We start from the raw sequence: 19,596 nt of genomic DNA on the forward strand, positions 1-19,596 counted from the left end.
AATAAATGGATTCATATCTTTTAAGTGGCAGGTAATTTAAAACGCAGCATTTCTATCAGCTCAAAAAACATCAGCAAACACACAAACTGTTTGTGTGCGGTGTGTCTCACAGTGTGTTGCTGGCTAAAGGTCCAGCTGCTGCACATCACAGGGAGAGAAAAGAAAGAGAGCTAACTTCACTCAGAGATGGAGAAAGATAAGACACACAGGACAGGAGAGGAAGAAGAGAGGTTAGATTTAAAGGGAAGGACTGCTCAGTGGGATGTGATCAACTGGAGATTAAAGTTTACATGTAAGTCCTCATGTGTTGAAATCAGATATTGGGTCTGTACATGTGACATTATGTTTTTTCAGATTATGAAAGATGCTGCAAAACAATCTGAGGCAGACTAACTGTGTTATTTAAAGACTGCATGAAGATCCTCTGCAGGTTAGTGCAGGATAAACAGGTTCGTTTGCTGAACTGTGATGGATTTAAAGTAAAGAACAGTGTGTGACTGGTGCACAGTGACTGTGGTGCTCATGTCAGAGTTAGATTACATCAAGTGTAGCAGAGATTCATTTAAACTGAAGCTCATGATGCTGACATTCATTCACTGAGTTCCACCTTCATACCAACAGTATAGTGTCTAATATAAAGACAGTGTACTGTCAGTGTAGAGGATGGAAATCAGCCAGGACAGCTCATGAAACATCTGCTGACATCTGGTTGAAATCAGTTGTGTACATCCACAGAGAGCAGCAGGTCAGCTGATCACAGCCTGTACTTTAAGAAAATCTACTGGAGCTCTCAACAGAAATTATTGTGAGCTGTGATTCTTTTCCCCACGCTGAGCCACTACAGCTGATTTTAGGGTTCCCACCTGCTCAATCCCACTTTAACCTCTTCCCTGCTCATGTTCCTGTTTAGAGGCAAAGTCACCCTCTACAATGTAGGCAACAGAAAATACACATATGTTTTATTTTCCTTCATTTTCTACTTAACTGATTCAAACAGAGAACCTTTATTAGAAATAAATAGTTTGTACTTCATTTACTAATCTTATTTTATTATTACATTAATAAAGCACAAGGTTCAGTTAACTTTGGATAAAAACAGGTGGTAAAAATGTTCAAGGAGCTACTTTTACTTTCTTACTCTGATTACATTTCAGAGCCCGTACTTTTCCACTTGAGTAAACAAGTTAAATCAGTACTTCAGCTTTTGATGGCATATTTGATGGAGTACTTCTTTACACTAGTATCTGTCACCTTCTGTGTTGAGCTCATTGTTTCCTCTGTAGTGACTCAGCTGAGTCCAGATGGCTGAAAATGTTCCTCTGCTGCTCCGTCAGACTCTTCTCCTCCTGCTGATCAGCTGGGACACAAAACAGATCTTTGTTAGGCTCTACACTGCACTGAAGAGTCAAAGTGTCTCATATGTTCATCTGACAACACAATGGACATATTTTAGTTTCCCTTTCACCTTCATGTTTCCCTCTCACCACATATCTAAACCAAATTCATGACCAGCAGGTTTTACAGCTGTGGCTCCAGCAAACATCAGCTGATAGTACAAAGTAATATTAAATAAATTCTAACAGCTTATCAAGCGTAAGCGTGCTGATGTTGTTTTCCTTTCTCTGGCGCAAAGTGGACGATAAACAAACAAGAGAGACGGGACTTGGACAGAAAAGCCGATCAGCTGATCATTGAACAGTTTCATGATTGAAGTAGCAACAGGAGAGGGAGGGGGAGAGAATGAGAGGAGAGGCAGCTGTGCAGCAAAGACACAGAATAACTCCAGCTTTGTGTCTGTTTTTTTTTTTATTCTAGCTTCTAGAATTGCGTTCTTTTTCAGCTCAATACGGATCTATTGTAATTGGTCCAGCCCAGAGTTGATCATGACCAATTGGCTAATCCACCACCTTACACTGTTTACACTGTTACAAAAACAAACAAACAAAAATGAAAAGTCACTGTTGGGTCTGTGTTTCCACAAGCCCCGCTAATTCTAGAGACTTATTCATCATGAAGAAAACAAGACAGTCGATCGATCGATTATTTGCGCAAGGGAGGCCTCGTCTGTGTCCACCACGAAAATGACCCCCAGATCTGACCTCCTGCTGCCTTTTATTGGGAGACAGTTCACACAAAACACGTCAGAACAAAGCCACGCCCCCTTTGTTCCAAGACAAAGCATTTTATGTATATGTGTGAACTTCTGTGAGAGTGTGTGTGTGTGTGTGTGTGTGTGTGTGTGTCAGACCTCCTGCTGACCAAAGGGTCATAAACCCAGGAAGCTTACATAAAAAGAAACAGATCTTTCCGGTAGGATGCATCTACAATAAAACCTCCCCCAGTACAGAGTGGTTGGAGAGGTGGTCAGGATCAAAGGAATGGCTTTGATCCTACTGCTTGAACTAAGACTGTACAAATTTAAGAAACACAATGGCAACATTCAACAATTAGACTTAACAGTCACCATCGGCCCACCGGGCAAATCCCCGGTATGCCCAATGGCCAGTCCAGCTATGCGGTCAGTTGGTGGGTAACAGGATCTCCGAAAACGTTAGATCACTTTGCAAATAGGTGATGTCTTGATAAAAGAAGCAGATATTCGAAGTTTACACAGCACCATTGTTACCTGAAAACATCTTAAACGTTTATTTTGTCACCCAGAAAGAGTAATATTTCAAACTCCGCCACTCTTCATTCCTCTGCCACTGCCTCGCTTGTAGTGATGTGCAAATCATGAACAAATCGTTCAACACTCGAGAGTCAGTTTACTGCAGGGGTCTCAAACTCACATGGGCCGCGGGCCACTTCTGGGACCGTCATCTAATTGGAGGGCCACTTTAGTGTCCTAGCAGTACAAAATAACAAACACGAAAACACCCACTAATATTTCCTAAATTTTAGTGTTTTGTTTGGTTTATTTAATTCCAAATATTGTGTAAGAAAGACAAAATGGCAAACATGAAGGGAATTTTTTTCTCACTCTTAACTATCTGAAGCCTTTAAGTTTCATTTGTCATATGCAAGTTAGCACAGGATCAACATTGCAATGAAATATATTTGACGAGCAGAAGACAGTCACTCAGCAGTGTAGTACAATATAGTACAGTAGTTTCATTGAACTACCAAATAAACAGCTCTTTCTGGCCAGACACGTGGAAGCACCTTTGCCACAAATTTGTTTGTATTTAACCAAATAAAAATGCAGGCATAAGCGTACACTTTAGTTTTCAACTGCAAGTGAAAATTGTTTTCTTTCCAAATAAATCTGTCACTGAACTAACACAGCCAATCCCTCAACATGTTTGCACTCTCTTGTTACCTCGGCCAGGTCCGCGGCTCCAAACCGTGGTAAGGAGACCTCTGGCTAATACTTTGGGGGCTTGTAGTCGGGAACTAGCTTTACTGTCTGCGTCAACTTTGCTAGCGAGAGACAGAAAGAGGCATTGAAAGGCTGCTCCAGCAGAACTTTATTGTTTCGGAGGAAAACATGAACACGGTGTACAGTCGAGTATTAACACTCGACTGTCCCTCCCTCATGCTCACACACACACAGCGGGAGGGGCGGTCCCACACGTTCTCCCTGCAGCAAGGACTACACCGCCCATGAGGCTACAGTCTTAAAGGGCCATGCCTGTAACGCTCTGCCATCGTATTAAATCATTTTTCGTATAATAATTAAAAAATAATAATTTCTTCACATCAATATGCAAGTAGAGGTGACGTGGGCCGCAAATGGCGGGTTTGAAAGCCCTGCTTTACTGACAAATGACTCATTGACTCATCCCTGTTGCTGTTAGCAAACTAATTTCATTAGTAGAAATATATCTAGTTTAAAATTATGGAGAAAAACAACATTCAGTTTCTTAACATAAACATTTCTGCTGTGAACTGGAAGAAAAAACCCTGAGTAGAAAGCTCACATCAAGACAACAGTTCCTCGGTTCACAGTAGCACCGATTCACTTTGGTGAGTGACTCATTGAAACTCGATTCAGTAAAAAGAATCAAATTTACCATCGCTACTCGCTTGAGTTTTGGACGAAATGCATTCTGGGATTTTTGCATTTCGTCATTTCGAGCTGATTGGAGACCAAAACAGCCAATCAGATTTTTTTGCATCGAAGTCTGTGATCGGCTGGTTTTGTGGCTCAAATAAAACTGTGTACAGCAGGGGTGTCCAAACTTTTTTCACTGAGGGCCACATACATAAAAATATAGGAGGGGCTGGGCCACTTAATAGAAATTAGGTATATAACCTTAACTTTAGTGTATTAAAGTTAGAAAAATCACTTAAAAGTGGTCAAATGTGTTATATTGTTGAATATAATTAAAGACAAAACTGCCTTCATCCCAGCTTTCCATAAATGGATCTTTATTGATTTATTCAGAAAAAGCTTTGGTAGCTCATTCTCAGAACAGCAGCCTCAGATTTCTTCTTAGACAGAAGATTTACAGCACAGAGGAAAAGAACAATAAAGGGGAAAATGGGACGGGTACATTTCAAGTTTGTTATTTAAGTTATTAGGCTTAGCAACACACCTATTAACGTTCGTTTTGAAACAATTATCAACATTAACAGACTGAACCGGACTTAATAACAGGAGTGCATATAATTTTAGTAAACTATTCTGGTGAGTATCAGCTGCGCTGGGAATGTAAATCGGGCCATCCAGCTGCGGTGCTGATCAAGGAGCAAATCTGCATCAGATGAGATCAGCTGACTGCATGTGAGTTTTACAGCGATGTGTAGTCTGTGTGTTAACAAGAAAAACGCATATACGAAAAACAGAATTGATGCGCATTATTGATATTTGAAGCATGTGTACCTGCACATGCATGCTTATTAACACACGGTTACTGTTGAATATATTTTTCACTCACCTAAAGCGCTCGTGCTCTCGTCCACTACCCGCAAAAAAAATAGCAGCTGTGCGGTGTCTGTGGCATCGGTGCTCTCATCGCATGCGATGGAGTAAAAATCAAAAGCACAGCACAGCCCCACTCCCCCCCATCATCCTGACTGACACCCCCATCACCTCTGTGGACTCATTCCGCTTCCTGGGTACCACCATCACCCAGGACCTGAAGTGGGAGCCCACCATCACCTCCGTCATCAAGAAAGCCCAGCAGAGGATGTACTTCCTGAGGCAGCTGAAGAAATTCAACCTGCCAACACGGACGATGATGCAGTTCTACACTGCAATCATCGAGTCCATCCTCACCTCCTCCATCACCGTTTGGTACGCTGGAGCCACTATCAGGGACAAACAGAGACTGCAGCGTGTTGTGCGCTCTGCTGAGAAGGTGATCGGCTGCAGACTCCCATCTCTGCAGGACCTGTACACCTCCAGGACACTGGGGCGTGCAGCTCGGATCTCAGCTGACCCTTCTCACCCTGGACACAGTCTGTTTGACCTGCTCCCCTCAGGCAGGAGGCTCCGGTCCATTCGCACCAGAACCTCTCGCCATAAGAACAGTTTCTTCCCCTCTGCTGTTGGACACATGAACAATAACCGTATGACTGTTCCCACCACTAACACATGACCCTACGCTGTGTTCACTGCATGATTCCATGTTTGGCACTGATCACCACCTGCACTCATGTATATATCTTTCAACGCAGCACTTTTAATTCTTATTCTCATGTATATCTCATGTATATCTCATGCACATATCTTTCTACGTAGCACTTTTAATTCTTATTCCTACTTTTATTTTTTCATGTCTATTTAATCGCAATTTATGACACTATGTTTGCACTGAAGCACCGCAGCAATTTCCTAATGTTGTAAACCTGCTCAACATTTGGCAATAAACCCCTTTCTGATTCTGATTTCTGATTCTGATTTATCAGACATTTGCAGTTTAATGTTGGCTGATGAGTCATCAATGCGTCGCACAACTGGATTTCTGGACATGCTGACGTTGTTGAAGTCCTGCACTTTTTCCGGGCACATTATTTCGGTGACTTTAACGAGGCCGTGTTTTAAGAGGTCTCCATCTGAAAAAGGCTTGCCATGTCTTACGATGAGTTGGGCGACCTCATAGCTGGCTATTTGAGCCTTTTCCTGGACAATTTGAGCACGAAAAAAAATCATTGTTGCTGACCCTGCAGGAGAGCTACCCTTTGCTTTCATTTCTGCTCCATCTCAGCACCAGTGTAGGATGCATAGGCCTGATGTTTGGTTTCATAATGACGTAGTACATTATACTCTTTCATAACTGCCACAGTTTCAGTGCAGATCAAACAGATACACTTCCCTTTGAATTCTTTGAAGAAATATTCACTCTCCCACCGTGTCTGAAATTTTCTGCACTCACTTTCTACCTTTCGCTTCTTTGGTTCTGCCAAGTTTAGTAACTTTCTTCTGTGATTGTCCTTTTTGGTGGCGCAACTGACTTGATCAACAGCAGCTCCCCCTGTTGTTAAAACTAAGAAGTGCAACAAACTCAAGCAAAAGTTTAAGTGCGCGCCATATTCTATTGTATTTATAAAATTACTTGCGGGCCAATTAAAAATTGACCGGAGTTTGGACGGATCAATGTTACTTCATGAACTCAGATCAATGTTACTTTGACACTTACCTCTAGATAGGCCAGAACAAAAAACTGAGAAACAAACAGCAATGAGCAGGAACTCTGTAGCTGTGTCCCAAGTCTATAAGAGCACCTGGCTGCAGCCACTGTGGAGCTCCACAGTACCTTCCTTCTTCTTCTTCAGTCAAGTTTAACGGCAGCTTGCATCCAAAACTGTTGTATTACTGCGATCTCCTGGCTGTTAACCGTCAGTCACTCCGGAATCCCCAGATCCTCTTGATGAGACCAGTACTTCTCAAAAAACGAAAAACCACCACTTTCCCTTCACCATGACTTAACTTATTAACCACTCACAGTAACTTCCACGGTATCCATGCGTGTTTATGACTACTGTGGAGGTCACGTGTATCCGGTCACTGTGGAGCTCCACAGTGGCTGCAGGAAATGGGCGATAGAAAACCGATCGGTGCTCATGCCATTCCCAATATGCGCTGGCAGACGTCGGGGCAGCATGAGTACCAGCATTTATTTTTTTTTGCCGATGCCCGTGATGCCGCCCCGGGCAACCGCCCGTGTCTAAAACCGCTACTGCCGCCGGTGTTCCAGATCTACTGGCGTTTAGATCAACTGGCGTTAGTCGAACAGATGTGTGGCAGAGCTGCTACCGACAAACCAGCAAAAAACGCCAAATGTGTCAACTGTGACACTTGTGAGGTTGTCTCAAACACACTCCGTCAGTCGTGATGCTGTTGAACAACAAAATGTTTAAAAATGTGGCGAGTTTACCTGGTGATATCCTCATGCGCGACGCGATCGCGAAAACAGCAAACAATTAACACCACGCCGATGTTGTTCACAGGACAGCAAGAGTAAACGATCGGGAGACTCTTGTCGTCGTTATCGTTCCCCTCGCACGGTTTATTTCTCCGATTTCAGCGTTTTTGCTTCACAGCTAAAGCGACCAGTTTACTTTGTGCACTAACATGGAGTCGAGTCAACCAGCGCCACCTCTGGCCAAGTGCCACAGCCTACAGCCAGATCAACCTGTGACACACATCTGCAGCACGTTTGAATTCGTGTCATGCACATTTGTACCTTTCAATTGTGTCTGTTTGTGCATCATGCAAATAAACCTTTGAAAAGAATGAAATGATATCATATGAATTATTATGTAGTCTTAGTTGGCATTATTCTCCTGAATCAGAAGAAGGTGATAACTATTGCATTTGTTAAACTGATTTGCATTACATTAGACTGCTGATTTATTGTGGATGAATGATATTGTTTTATGATGTTATAAGAAATACTGTTTGCAGAAAGTCATCGCCTTATTTGTCTGATTAGAAGAGAACGGAACATGCTGGAGTTTTCTGCCCCATCTCAGCAGAAGCAGATAAACAGGGAGCCAAGGTCGTAGCTTAGGCGCCGTGTGAGAGAAAGCATGTGAATGTTTAGGCTGGACCAGTGTTGTTATTGTGGTTTTTCCTCTTGTCTCCATCCCCAATTTTTGAACTCGTAACAATTCCTTATTGGCCTACATTTGTACAAAATTCCAAATTATATACACAAAGTCATAGAAATCACCACTCCAATTGGTCATCATGATTTTGATATTCTCTTTTTCCATAACAATGAAGTACACCTTGGACAAATATGACACATCAATATTTCATTAGTGTTGTCACATCACATCCTGTAAGCATCGTCTGTCTGTGTCTTTTCCCTGGAAATGAATATTTCCAGCCAATACAGGCAATCCATCAACATGGCTGGAGAGTTATATATGTAAAAGGTTAACATATGTGTTTAAGTTGAAATGTGTGGCTGGTAAATCTGGATTACACTAATAGTTAAAAAGTTAAGAGATAAAAAGACTTACGGGGATGTTAGTTCAGTTTATGTCTTCATACAAGGAAAAAAGGGAACACCCCAGTTATATTTTGGTCTTTGTTATATCGTTCAGTGTTGATTCAGTATTTTCTAATTACACTTTACATCTTCCATGGCATTACTTAAAAAATACCACTAGGTGGCGCATAGCGGCCAGGAGGAGCGTAAAACCCCCCTGGGAGGCAAATCTGCAGAATAAATCCTGCAGTTGAATTGTAAACAAGTTCATGATCTGTGCCTCTTTATTTCAATACACAGCTGTGGGATCTAGGATCGCACCCCTCCCAGGCACCTGTCACACCAGGGGGGCAACATATACAGTCTGTATAAGTGTGGTTAATCCAATGAAGATTTGTAAGGAGACGGCAGTTACTGTGAGTTCACAGCAGTTACAGTGATTAGTAATAAACAGCCAGTGAGAGTGAGTGGATTTAAGAAAGTCAGTGACTCAGGTGTGTCGCTTGGTTTGTCATCTGTTTGTGAGACTGGAGGAGAAATCTTTTGTTTTAAATCTTAGTTAGGAAGGTTCCTGTTTGAAAACAAGCACATTTTGTGAGAAATGCAAGAAGTACATCTGCAGAAAGCACACAGTTACATTCTGTCCATCATGTGGACAAAATAGAAAATGTTGAGCATTGAAAAACTGAGAATTTGGGCAAGTTCAAAAGAAATGTGTTTGTAAGAACGAAAAACCAAATTGTTCCTAAAATAGTTATGGAAAGTCTAACTGTTGTATGTCTGTGTTCTACATGTTTATCTAATGGAAAATAAAGTTGCTATTGTTTTATTGCAGTTTTTGGATAATCCTGAGTGGATTTACACAGTATGGGTCAGAATGACCCGCAACAAAATCAATGTCAATTGTTTGTTCTTCAACATAATACAAGGGTTGATTTCCAAAACTTGCTTATGATCTTCAATTTGTAGCAGATCCACTATCACATAGCAGCTGGAGCAGTTTCAAATGGAGGTCAGTCCACTGCTGCCACCTGTGGCCAAGTACCACAGCCTACTACTAGATTAACACATCTGCACCTGCTGCTATGATCACATTAAGTAGAGGCTGAGTGGCTGCACTTACCCCGGGTACATCCAGATCTACCCACAAACATGTTGAAAGATGCAATGGCAGCAATGTGGATTGTCAACGCTAAAAACAATCAGTAAGCAAAGACAACAGGGATCAATTCTTTCTGTTTATTTAGCACCCACAACATTTGTAGCTACCTTCTGCACAGGGGAAGTCCACACACACTGTGTGGTACCACTTTCCACAGAAGGTGCATTCGATCTGCAAGACTGAATGAGATTGTCAGTCATTGTCTGACTGTTTATTACTAATCACCTGCTGTACATTCACAGTAACTGCCATCTCCTTACAAATGTTTATTAGATTAACCACACTTATACAGACTGTATATAACAACCAACTCTGAAATGTTTGTTCACAGAGAAAAGTCACAGACAGACTACGCTAACGACATGTGATGTTACAACACTAGTGAAATATTAGTGTCATTTCATTCTTTTCAAAGGTTTATTTGCATGACGCACAAACAGACACAATTGAAAGGTACAAATGTGTTGTGCATGACACGAATTCAAACGTGGTGCAGATGTGTGTCACAGGTTGATCTGGCTGTCGGCTGTGGCACTTGGCCAGAGGTGGCGCTGGTTGACTCGACTCCATGTTAGTGCACAAAGTAAACTGCTCGCTTTAGCTGTGAAGCAAAAACGCTGAATTCGGAGAAATAAACCGTGCGAGGGGAACGATAACGACGACAAGAGTCTCCCGATCGTTTACTCTTGCTGTCCTGTGAACAACGTCGGCGTGGTGTTAATTGTTTGCTGTTTTTAAACACTTTTAAACATTTTGTTGTTCAACAGCATCAAGACTGACGGAGTGTGTTTGAGATAACCTCACAAGTGTCACAGGTGACACATTTGGCGTTTTTTTGCTGGTTTGGCAGCTCCTGAAGCGCAAGACTGCCACACATCTGTTCGACCAACGCCGGGTGCGGTTGCTGGATTGGGACACAACTAAAGAGTTCCTGCTCATTGCTGTTTGTTTCTCAGTTTTTTGTTCCGGCCTATCTAGAGGTAAGTGTCAAAGTAACATTGATCTGAGTTCATGAAGTTTTCTGTTGCTCTCTGTGAGAGGGGGTGGGAGAAGACCGTTAAAGGCGAGGCTCTCCAGAATGTAGCAAAAACAGGAAACCACAGCTGGGTGTGTATAAGTATGGTGTTATATTTGTACCACTATTCCTAACGCACGTAAAAAAAAATTGCAGGTGCAAGTGTTGCATTTTGAGGAGAAATTTATTTTGATCAAAGAAAAGCTAAATTTGAGGGAGCAAAATTCATTGCTGAGTGCAAGAAAAATGTATTTCAGTGTTTGCTATTATCCACACACACACACACAATAGCAGCCCCTCTCGCTCAAGTTTTGCATTTGCGCTTGCTTGCAATGTGTTGCTTCCGCTCTCAACATAGCTGGACTGGCCCGGTGTTCACCGGTGGGCCGATGGAAGTTTTTCGTTTTAAATGGGCCGATTTCTTTTTGTTGTTGTCTTTTTTCCCCTGTAAACAGTGAAAGGTGGGGGATTGGACAGATGCTGGCAGACGTGTAAAAATAACTCAATTGTTTGGTAGTGGCTATGGTGGAGCTTTTACAGATTCAGTAAAATTAGCAAGTGGTGGAGGCCAGCAGGTGGATGAGGGAAAGGGGCGGAGGAGGAGAGACCCGAGGTGGCTGTGTGGGTGCTATGATGTTACTGGTGAACTTTATTTTATTCATAAGGTTAGTTAATAGAGTCGCCTACCTCTGTAAAAAACGGAATCCTCTGGTATTCAGAGTTAATATTAGGCGTTTGGTATTGAGCTGAAAATAAACGCGATTTGTCCCGTACTTCAGCTACAATAAACAAAGACAAAAAGTTGGAGTTATTCTGCGTCTTTACGCTGTCAGCTGCCTCTTCTTCTCTCATTCTCCCCCCTCCCTCTCCTGCTGCTACTTCAATCATGAAACTGATCAATGATCAGCTGATCGGCGTTTTTGCCGCAAGTCCCGTCTCTCTTGCTTATTTACCTCCCACTTTGCGCCAGAAAGAGGAAACTAGCGGAGGTCGCGTTAAACAGCAGAAGCGCCTTTAAACTTGATAAGCTGTTGTTAGAATTTATTTAATATTAATATCTAGTATCAGCTGATGTTTGTTGGAGCCACTGCTGCTGGTCATGATATCGGTTTGGATATCTAGTGAGAGGAAAACATGAAGATGAAACCAGGAGATGTCCTTACTGAATCATCAGAGCTGAACAGGTGATGGAGAAACAGGTTTACATGAATGGGTTGAAGAAAAGCTATGAACTGTTTCTGAGAGACAAATAACACCAGGATCCTTTTCTATGTAGCTGACAGCTGGTAACTGTGCAGGGGCGGATCTAGCAAAGTTTTGCCAGGGGGCCAGGTAGGGCATTAACAAGAAAAGGAGGGCACAAAAAATACTTTTCTTTCTTATTCTCGTTTAAAATTTCTCGCTTTTAACAAATAATTATCCGAATCTTACAACCAAAGTTTTCATCTGATGTCAAATGTATAGAAATCCATTATTGTACATAGTAATTTTTTTCAGGGTCCCAACATAATTTCTTCAGAAGATAGTACTGTACATGATGCCAGTATTTTCCCACATTTTATAGATACTGCACCAGTACTTTGTGTAAAATGGCATCAAAAAGTCAGTTAAGTTTTATTCTTTCTCACCTGTCTTTCTGTCTCCTTTCACTTTTTAAAGGTTGCCATGTTAGAAAAAATATTTTGCCCTGCCATGCTGTTTATTGATGTGGTAAATTAATAGTTTATGAAAATATATCTAAATCTGTCATTTATTATTTTTAATATTTAGTAATAGTCAATGGACAATAGAAATTAAACTCTTTAAATAATAAGTACATTTTTTTAAAGACAGAGACTCTACAGTACGCAGCGGTAGCATCGCTTCCACAATGGAGCCCGCAATCATTTTTTAAGCTCACCTTCAGACACTTTCTGGGGCAGGGATAGCTCAGTAGGTAAAGTGGTCGCCCCATGATCGGAAGGTCGGCGGTTCGAATCCACTTAACGGCTACCCTGAGGTACCCCTGAGCAAGGTACCGTCCCTACGCTCCCCGGGCGCCTGCTTAGTGGGCTGCCCACTGCTTCACTGAGTGAATGGGTCAAATGCAGAGAAAAAACAAGTAATTTCCCCATGGGGATCAATAAAGTATCCATTATTATTATTATTATTTCTGTGCTGCTGAAGTAAAATCACGTTTTGCCTGCTTAGCAGGAGTTGCCGCGGTGTTATCCATGGATGATGAACAAGGATCACTCAGAAGTGTTCGTCTATGCTCTCGTGTCAGGCGCTTCAGTAGATTACTCGCGCTATTAACAGCAGCCGATAGTTTTTTCTCCCCAGGACATAGCTTACATATTACTGTAATGTTCTTCTCTGCTTGTTTCAGAAAAGTGAAGTGACGGGAATATGTCCATTTCATAAAACAGCCACTCGCTTCAGCCGAGTCCGACATCTTCCGCTGTAGAATACGACTACGCAGCAAACTGGCGCGAAATGACGTGCAGCTGCACTACAGAGTTTACTTCTATGTTTAGAAGATAAATTATTGAAATTAAATAATGATATTCAGCGAGTTTAATTATTTTACAATGTAACGCAAGTACATTGTAAGTAACTGTAATTAAAATACCTAAAAATGAACAGTAACCAGTTACTCTACTTTTCAGTGGAAAAGTCATTTAATTACAGTAACGCGTTACTTAGTAATGCATTACACCCAACACTGATACCATGTCATAACTGCTTTAAGTCACACAGAATAGATATCAGAGCCTTAAACAGGCTGACTTCTGCTAAATGGGTGAAACTGGGCAGAAAGTACACAAACACATAACATCCTTATAGAATATGATGTAACACTATAGATCAACTTACCTCAGAATATATAAAGCATATAAACAATTACAGAAATATGATGCAACAAACACAGCAGTGCTACTAATGCAAAATACTCAAAGCTTCATAGAACTGAAACCAACATTTATTTTTAGCTGCATTCTGCTGCTGATACATACTTTAGGTTTCTGAACATTAAACTTGTTGCTGCCTTTCATAGTGTGTAACTTGAAGGCCCTGAGTACTTTCTCCCACACTGAAAACACTGGGATGATAACATTATTTGAACATTACCTAATAAGACTGATTCAGGACACACAGTTAGTGATTTTAAACTTTCCTAGCAGTCCTTCACAAACAGGGAACAGTCTGTCTATTCTCTCCATCTGTCAGCTGCTGCTGGCTCTTCCTCTTCCTCCTCCTCTTCCTCACACACTGCTCCACACCCACTGCCGTGCTATGAATTGTGGGATATATGGGACCACAAAGTGTACACCGGACCACACTTCAAATCTGGGGAAATCGACGGCGCATTTGGAGTACACTGCGGATTGGGACAGCTGTCGTCGCGTCGCTGTGATGTAATAGGTCTCAAAATGCGTATTCCGGAGCGTGCGGTCGCTGGATTGGGACACAACCTATATCATCCGAATTGTCTACATTAGAAGTAATTACTTCCTCTTCTGCCTTTCATAGTCATGTGCGAAATACGGCTGTATAAATGGCAGGCGTCCAGAGAAAGGAAAACAGCGGATGTCGTGCTAAACAACATCAGCACGCTTACGCTTGATAAGCTGTTAGAATTTATTTAATATTACTTTGTACTATCAGCTGATGTTTGCTGGAGCCACAGCTGTAAAAGCTGCTGGTCATGAATTTGGTTTAGATATGTGGTGAGAGGGAAACATGAAGGTGAAAGGGAAACTAAAATATGTCCATTGTGTTGTCAGATGAACATATGAGACACTTTGACTCTTCAGTGCAGTGTGGAGCCTAACAAAGATCTGTTTTGTGTCCCAGCTGATCAGCAGGAGGAGAAGAGTCTGACGGAGCAGCAGAGGAACATTTTCAGCCATCTGGACTCAGCTGAGTCACTACAGAGGAAACAATGAGCTCAACACAGAAGGTGACAGATACTAGTGTAAAGAAGTACTCCATCAAATATGCCATCAAAAGCTGAAGTACTGATTTAACTTGTTTACTCAAGTGGAAAAGTACGGGCTCTGAAATGTAATCAGAGTAAGAAAGTAAAAGTAGCTCCTTGAAGAACATTTTTACCACCTGTTTTTATCCAAAGTTAACTGAACCTTGTGCTTTATTAATGTAATAATAAATTAAGATTAGTAAATGAAGTATAAACTATTTATTTCTAATAAAGGTTCTCTGTTTGAATCAGTTAAGTAGAAAATGAAGGAAAATAAAACATATGTGTATTTTCTGTTGCCTACACTGTAGAGGGTGACATTGCCTCTAAACAGGAACATGAGCAGGGAAGAGGTTAAAGTGGGATTGAGCAGGTGGGAACCCTAAAATCAGCTGTAGTGGCTCAGCGTGGGGAAAAGAATCACAGCTCACAATAATTTCTGTTGAGAGCTCCAGTAGATTTTCTTAAAGTACAGGCTGTGATCAGCTGACCTGCTGCTCTCTGTGGATGTACACAACTGAATTCAACCAGATGTCAGCAGATGTTTCATGAGCTGTCCTGGCTGATTTCCATCCTCTACACTGACAGTACACTGTCTTTATATTAGACACTATACTGTTGGTATGAAGGTGGAACTCAGTGAATGAATGTCAGCATCATGAGCTTCAGTTTAAATGAATCTCTGCTACACTTGATGTAATCTAACTGTGACATGAGCACCACAGTCACACACTGTTCTTTACTTTAAATCCATCACAGTTCAGCAAACGAACCTGTTTATCCTGCACTAACCTGCAGAGGATCTTCATGCAGTCTTTAAATAACACAGTTAGTCTGCCTCAGATTGTTTTGCAGCATCTTTTATAATCTGAAAAAACATAATGTCACATGTACAGACCCAATATCTGATTTCAACACATGAGGACTTACATGTAAACTTTAATCTCCAGTTGATCAAATCCCACTGAGCAGTCCTTCCCTTTAAATCTAACCTCTCTTCTTCCTCTCCTGTCCTGTGTGTCTTATCTTTCTCCATCTCTGAGTGAAGTTAGCTCTCTTTCTTTTCTCTCCCTGTGATGTGCAGCAGCTGGACCTTTAGCCAGCAACACACTTTTTTATTGTCAGTTTGTGTGTTTGCTGATGTTTTTTGAGCTGATAGAAATGCTGCGTTTTAAATTACCTGCCACTTAAAAGATATGAATCCATTTATTCTTGCTCATCTTCTGTATTGCTAGCTGGATGCTGAAGTACCGTGACGGCAACTTATGAGCACCTGCAGTGATTCAGGTGTTGTGCCAAAAAAGAACATTGGTCCACTTTAACTCTTGACTATGTTTTGCACACAGTTTTGCCTCTTTCATCTCTTTTTATGTTTCATACCCTGGTGATTAGTGCACGATCAGGATTGCCTTTCATGTGTTACTGTTTAGGTTCAAATCAGTTTGATGTTTGATGCCTGCAGCGATGACATTACTCTCCTCAAATGGCTTAAACCAAAAGTAACAAGCCTGTTTTGAAAATGTAAGGAGTAGAAAATACAGATATGTGTAGGGAATAAAAGTTTTAAAGAAATCCTGAGGCTACAATCAGACTCTGACATTTTCCTTCACTGAACCAGGCTGGTAACTGTTACATTTGATTTATTATCATTGAATAAATTAGAAAATTATAGAAATATATATAATAGGGAACAGCAACAGGAAATGTAAAAAAGTATAGACCTGTTAAATATTTATATATGTATACATTTTTATATATCTGTGTACAGCAGGAGGGATGGGCATGATTTTAGTGTTTTTAAAAAGTCATGAATTATTTTTAACAGCAGGTTGCATGTAATGTGTTAGAATTACCAGCAGGTGGGGATAAGAGACCTTTAAGGTGTTTGGTGCCACACTCCACCTTCAGGTTTAAAACTAGTGTTAATGGAGGGAGTTTGAAGGTTGAGTTTGTTCCACGACTGCATTTCACTCACTGCCTCTGTTTGTATCTCTGTCACTGCAGGACCAACATGGAGCGAGAAGTCAGCGCTCTCAGGAGGCCGACAAACCTCAACCAAGAAAGAGAGAGAAAAAACACACCTGTGACGAGTGTGGGAGGGGTTTTGCTTTGAAGGGTTCACTGAAACAGCATCAGGTCATCCACACTGGAGAGAGACCGTTCAGCTGTGACTTGTGTGGAAAGTCTTTTACCTGGAAGGAATCCCTAAAAACACACCAACTCATCCACAGTGGAGTTAAAGCGTACAGCTGTGATCAGTGTGGCAGAGCTTTTACTCGCAGTAGCAGCTTACAGGATCATCTAGTTACCCATTCTGGAATTAAGGCATACAGCTGTGACATTTGTGGAAAAACTTTCAGCCAGAGAGGGAACCGAAATATACACCTACGCATTCACACCAGACATGATGTGTACTGCTGTGAACAGTGTGGCAAATACTTTACAACAGATGCACAGTTACAACAACACATGTTTATCCACACTGAGGAGAGACCTTATAAATGTGACCTGTGTGAGAAGACTTTTAAATCTCCACATTACCTGAGACAACACCAACAGATCCACACCAGAAAGAGACTCTACAAGTGCAGTTACTGTGAGGTATGTATTTATATTGTTATCTTGTCATTTTAGCCTGACTGTTTGGAACAACTCTGCTCATTAAACTGTGTTAGCATGTTAGCAATTCTACTGCATGGAAAAGCAGCTCTGAGTGATTATTCAGATTTTCATGTCAGTTATGATTTTAGTATTACTGTAGTATTATGGTGGTAGTATTGTAGTTATTGCAGCCCAGTAAACTGAGTGTGTTAACTGAAACAGTCAAATGTAATTGGACGTCTGCAGAGATGCTCTTTATTTCAGGCGACGTTCAGGATAAAAATGTTGAAGGACTGACTTACACTGTCTTTGTGTCTTTGTTTAGAAGCAGAGCGACACAGATGGATCCAGTTCTCAACCCTGTCATCACCGTGGTGGTGGGAAAGACTTTCGTTGTGACCTCTGTGGAAAAACTTTCAGTCGGCAAGCCACCCTTAAAACACATCAACGTAGACACACTGGAGACAAACTGAAATACTGCAAAGAATGTGGGAGAAACTTCATCACATCAACTGAGTTAAAACGACATGAACTGATTCACAGTGGGGTTAAAAAGCACCTCTGTGATCAGTGTGGGTCATGCTTCACCACTGCAAGGGAGCTTAAAAGACACAAACGAGTCCACACAGGAGAGAAACCATACAAGTGCAGACACTGTGACAAAAGCTTCTCAGATTCAGGTAATCGTAACAGGCACGAACGTACACACATGGAAGGAAACTACAGCTGTGACCAGTGTGACAAGAGCTTCAGGAATCTCAGTTCATACTCCGAACACAAACGATCCCACGTTACTAATAAACTGTTTCACTGTTACCAATGTGCCAAAACATTCACCTCATTGTCTGCTCTGTGCAAACATCAGCGTGATCACTCAGGGCTGAAATCACTCCCATCACTGGATCACAGTGAATCTAAAGAGACAGAAAGATCCTCTGGTTTCAGTGTCAGACTCAAAAAGCTTGAGATCAGGCTCCACAGAGTTCAGATAGAATCATTTAAACTTGTGTTGAACTGAACTGGTTGCTGGGCTGAACTTCTACATAATACAGATTTACATGGGATCTTATTTTCTGTTGTTTTACTGAGTCAGTTTTGTCCTTTTTTCTCTGTCCTGGTTTTGCTCGTCTGTAAATAATTGAAACTCAGTCAAATAGTTCATTGTTCTCCAGCAAAACGTTTTGGAAACTCATGTTTAACCTTTAAAACTCTGACATGTTTTAGCACACAAGGCTTCATCGGGGAGTTCACTCATGATTGGACCATGAGAATAAAGGCTTTTAGTTCTTTCAAAGAGAGTCTTGGAGGTGTTTGATGTTTCTGTTTTTTCTGAAATCACCTGAAAGTAAAAGTTAGTTTTTAATGTTTCTTCATCTGTGATGTTCTTGAATGTGTTGACATGAAGATGGTACAAATAAACTGTCCTTTTAGCTTCAGCTCCTAATTTATTCATTATTTATGGATGTAGCACAGCAGCAGTGTCTTGATTAACACATGGAGGGCTCAGGATCTGATGGTAAATAATGTTTTGTGTCCTTGTACACATCATACAGCTCAGCTGTTCCACAGATGTCAGGTTTACACAGTGGGATGGTTTGTAAGAACGCAGCTCTCCTGTGGATAAATCCTTACTCTTAGCCTCAGGACCTCACACAGTCCCAGCAGGTTTGTTCAGAAGATTTATCCCTTATACCAAAACTTCACTGAGTCTCCTTTGCTGTGCTGTTTTCACAAAGAAACGCAAAGTGAAGACCTGAACTTACAATGTTTTAATTAGGTTAGCAGATTCAGTGGACTTTGATCAGTTTTTTAAACAATATCTTTTAACTATTTTTTTCATTTTCACAAATAGTACACAATTACATAACATAATAAAGTGTTAATAAATAAAGTACAGAACAATAAAAATCAACCAAAAAACCCCCACCAAACAATCCAAAAACAAAGCAACAACAAAAACAAACAGACTGAGAACTAAGCACAAAACAAAACACCAGCTCAGATCCACGCAATCAATCAATCAATCAATCAATCAATCATTTAATCAAGTATACAATACAGTACAATGCCTGTGGTCCCAGTACGACGCAGTTTCAAATTCATTGCTTAAAACCTACATCGAACATCCCTGGTTTAAAGTCAACGTTATTCACAATAGGGGTGAACACAGATGTTAACTTCAACCTTCCCGTCGACATACTGACCACCAGGCCTAAAGTGTATTAAGTGTGATTTGATTTTTTCCTAGCTTGAACTAATATCTTCAAAGTTCTTAAAGAACAGTAAGACCCTTAATGGATACTTGTCAGCGGTTGTGTGGAGGCGAGGAAGAGATGACCCAAACGCAGGACTCACTGTGCAGGGTGATGATGATTTATTGGAATGAGTGGATAGACAGAGCAGGAACAAAAGGACCAACAGACTGAAAGACTGAATGGCTGGCTGAACTGAACACAGGCGGGAACGACAACAT

At 41.2% G+C, this 19,596-nt stretch overlaps 2 protein-coding genes across 7 annotated transcripts in view; one reads left to right on the top strand and one right to left on the bottom strand.

Annotated features, from left to right (window-relative positions):
- The window catches only part of LOC143415819 (uncharacterized), a 272,397-nt gene that overhangs the window by 2,855 nt on the left and 249,946 nt on the right, over positions 1-19,596 (bottom strand). For 2 of the 5 annotated variants that reach the window (XM_076881230.1, XM_076881232.1), the window contains exon 2: positions 1,252-1,357. In XM_076881230.1, the coding sequence (XP_076737345.1) occupies positions 1,252-1,269 (18 nt within the window). In that variant the 5' untranslated portion in view covers positions 1,270-1,357. The other 3 variants (XM_076881228.1, XM_076881229.1, XM_076881231.1) reach the window with 3 other exon arrangements.
- LOC143415817 (uncharacterized) lies at positions 10,084-18,559 on the top strand. Of its 2 annotated transcripts, XM_076881224.1 has the most exons (4): positions 10,084-10,526; positions 14,399-14,504; positions 16,527-17,123; positions 17,449-18,559. In XM_076881224.1, the coding sequence occupies exons 2-4, from the start codon at positions 14,487-14,489 to the stop codon at positions 18,139-18,141; spliced, it is 1,308 nt and encodes a 435-aa protein (XP_076737339.1). In that variant the 5' UTR covers positions 10,084-10,526; positions 14,399-14,486; the 3' UTR covers positions 18,142-18,559. The 2 variants fall into 2 exon arrangements, with proteins under 2 accessions (XP_076737339.1, XP_076737340.1); XM_076881225.1 differs by lacking the exon at positions 10,084-10,526 and having other exon boundaries at positions 13,563-14,504; positions 17,452-18,559.

This window comes from Maylandia zebra, unplaced genomic scaffold (assembly GCF_041146795.1).
Source record: "Maylandia zebra isolate NMK-2024a unplaced genomic scaffold, Mzebra_GT3a scaffold05, whole genome shotgun sequence".
NCBI classification, from domain to species: domain Eukaryota; kingdom Metazoa; phylum Chordata; class Actinopteri; order Cichliformes; family Cichlidae; genus Maylandia; species Maylandia zebra.

Bases quoted from the DNA above. Each gene is read 5' to 3' on its own strand.
- LOC143415817 (XM_076881224.1), top strand. The intron at 17,124-17,448 runs GTATGTATTTAT...GTCTTTGTTTAG, and splicing joins ACAAGTGCAGTTACTGTGAG to AAGCAGAGCGACACAGATGG.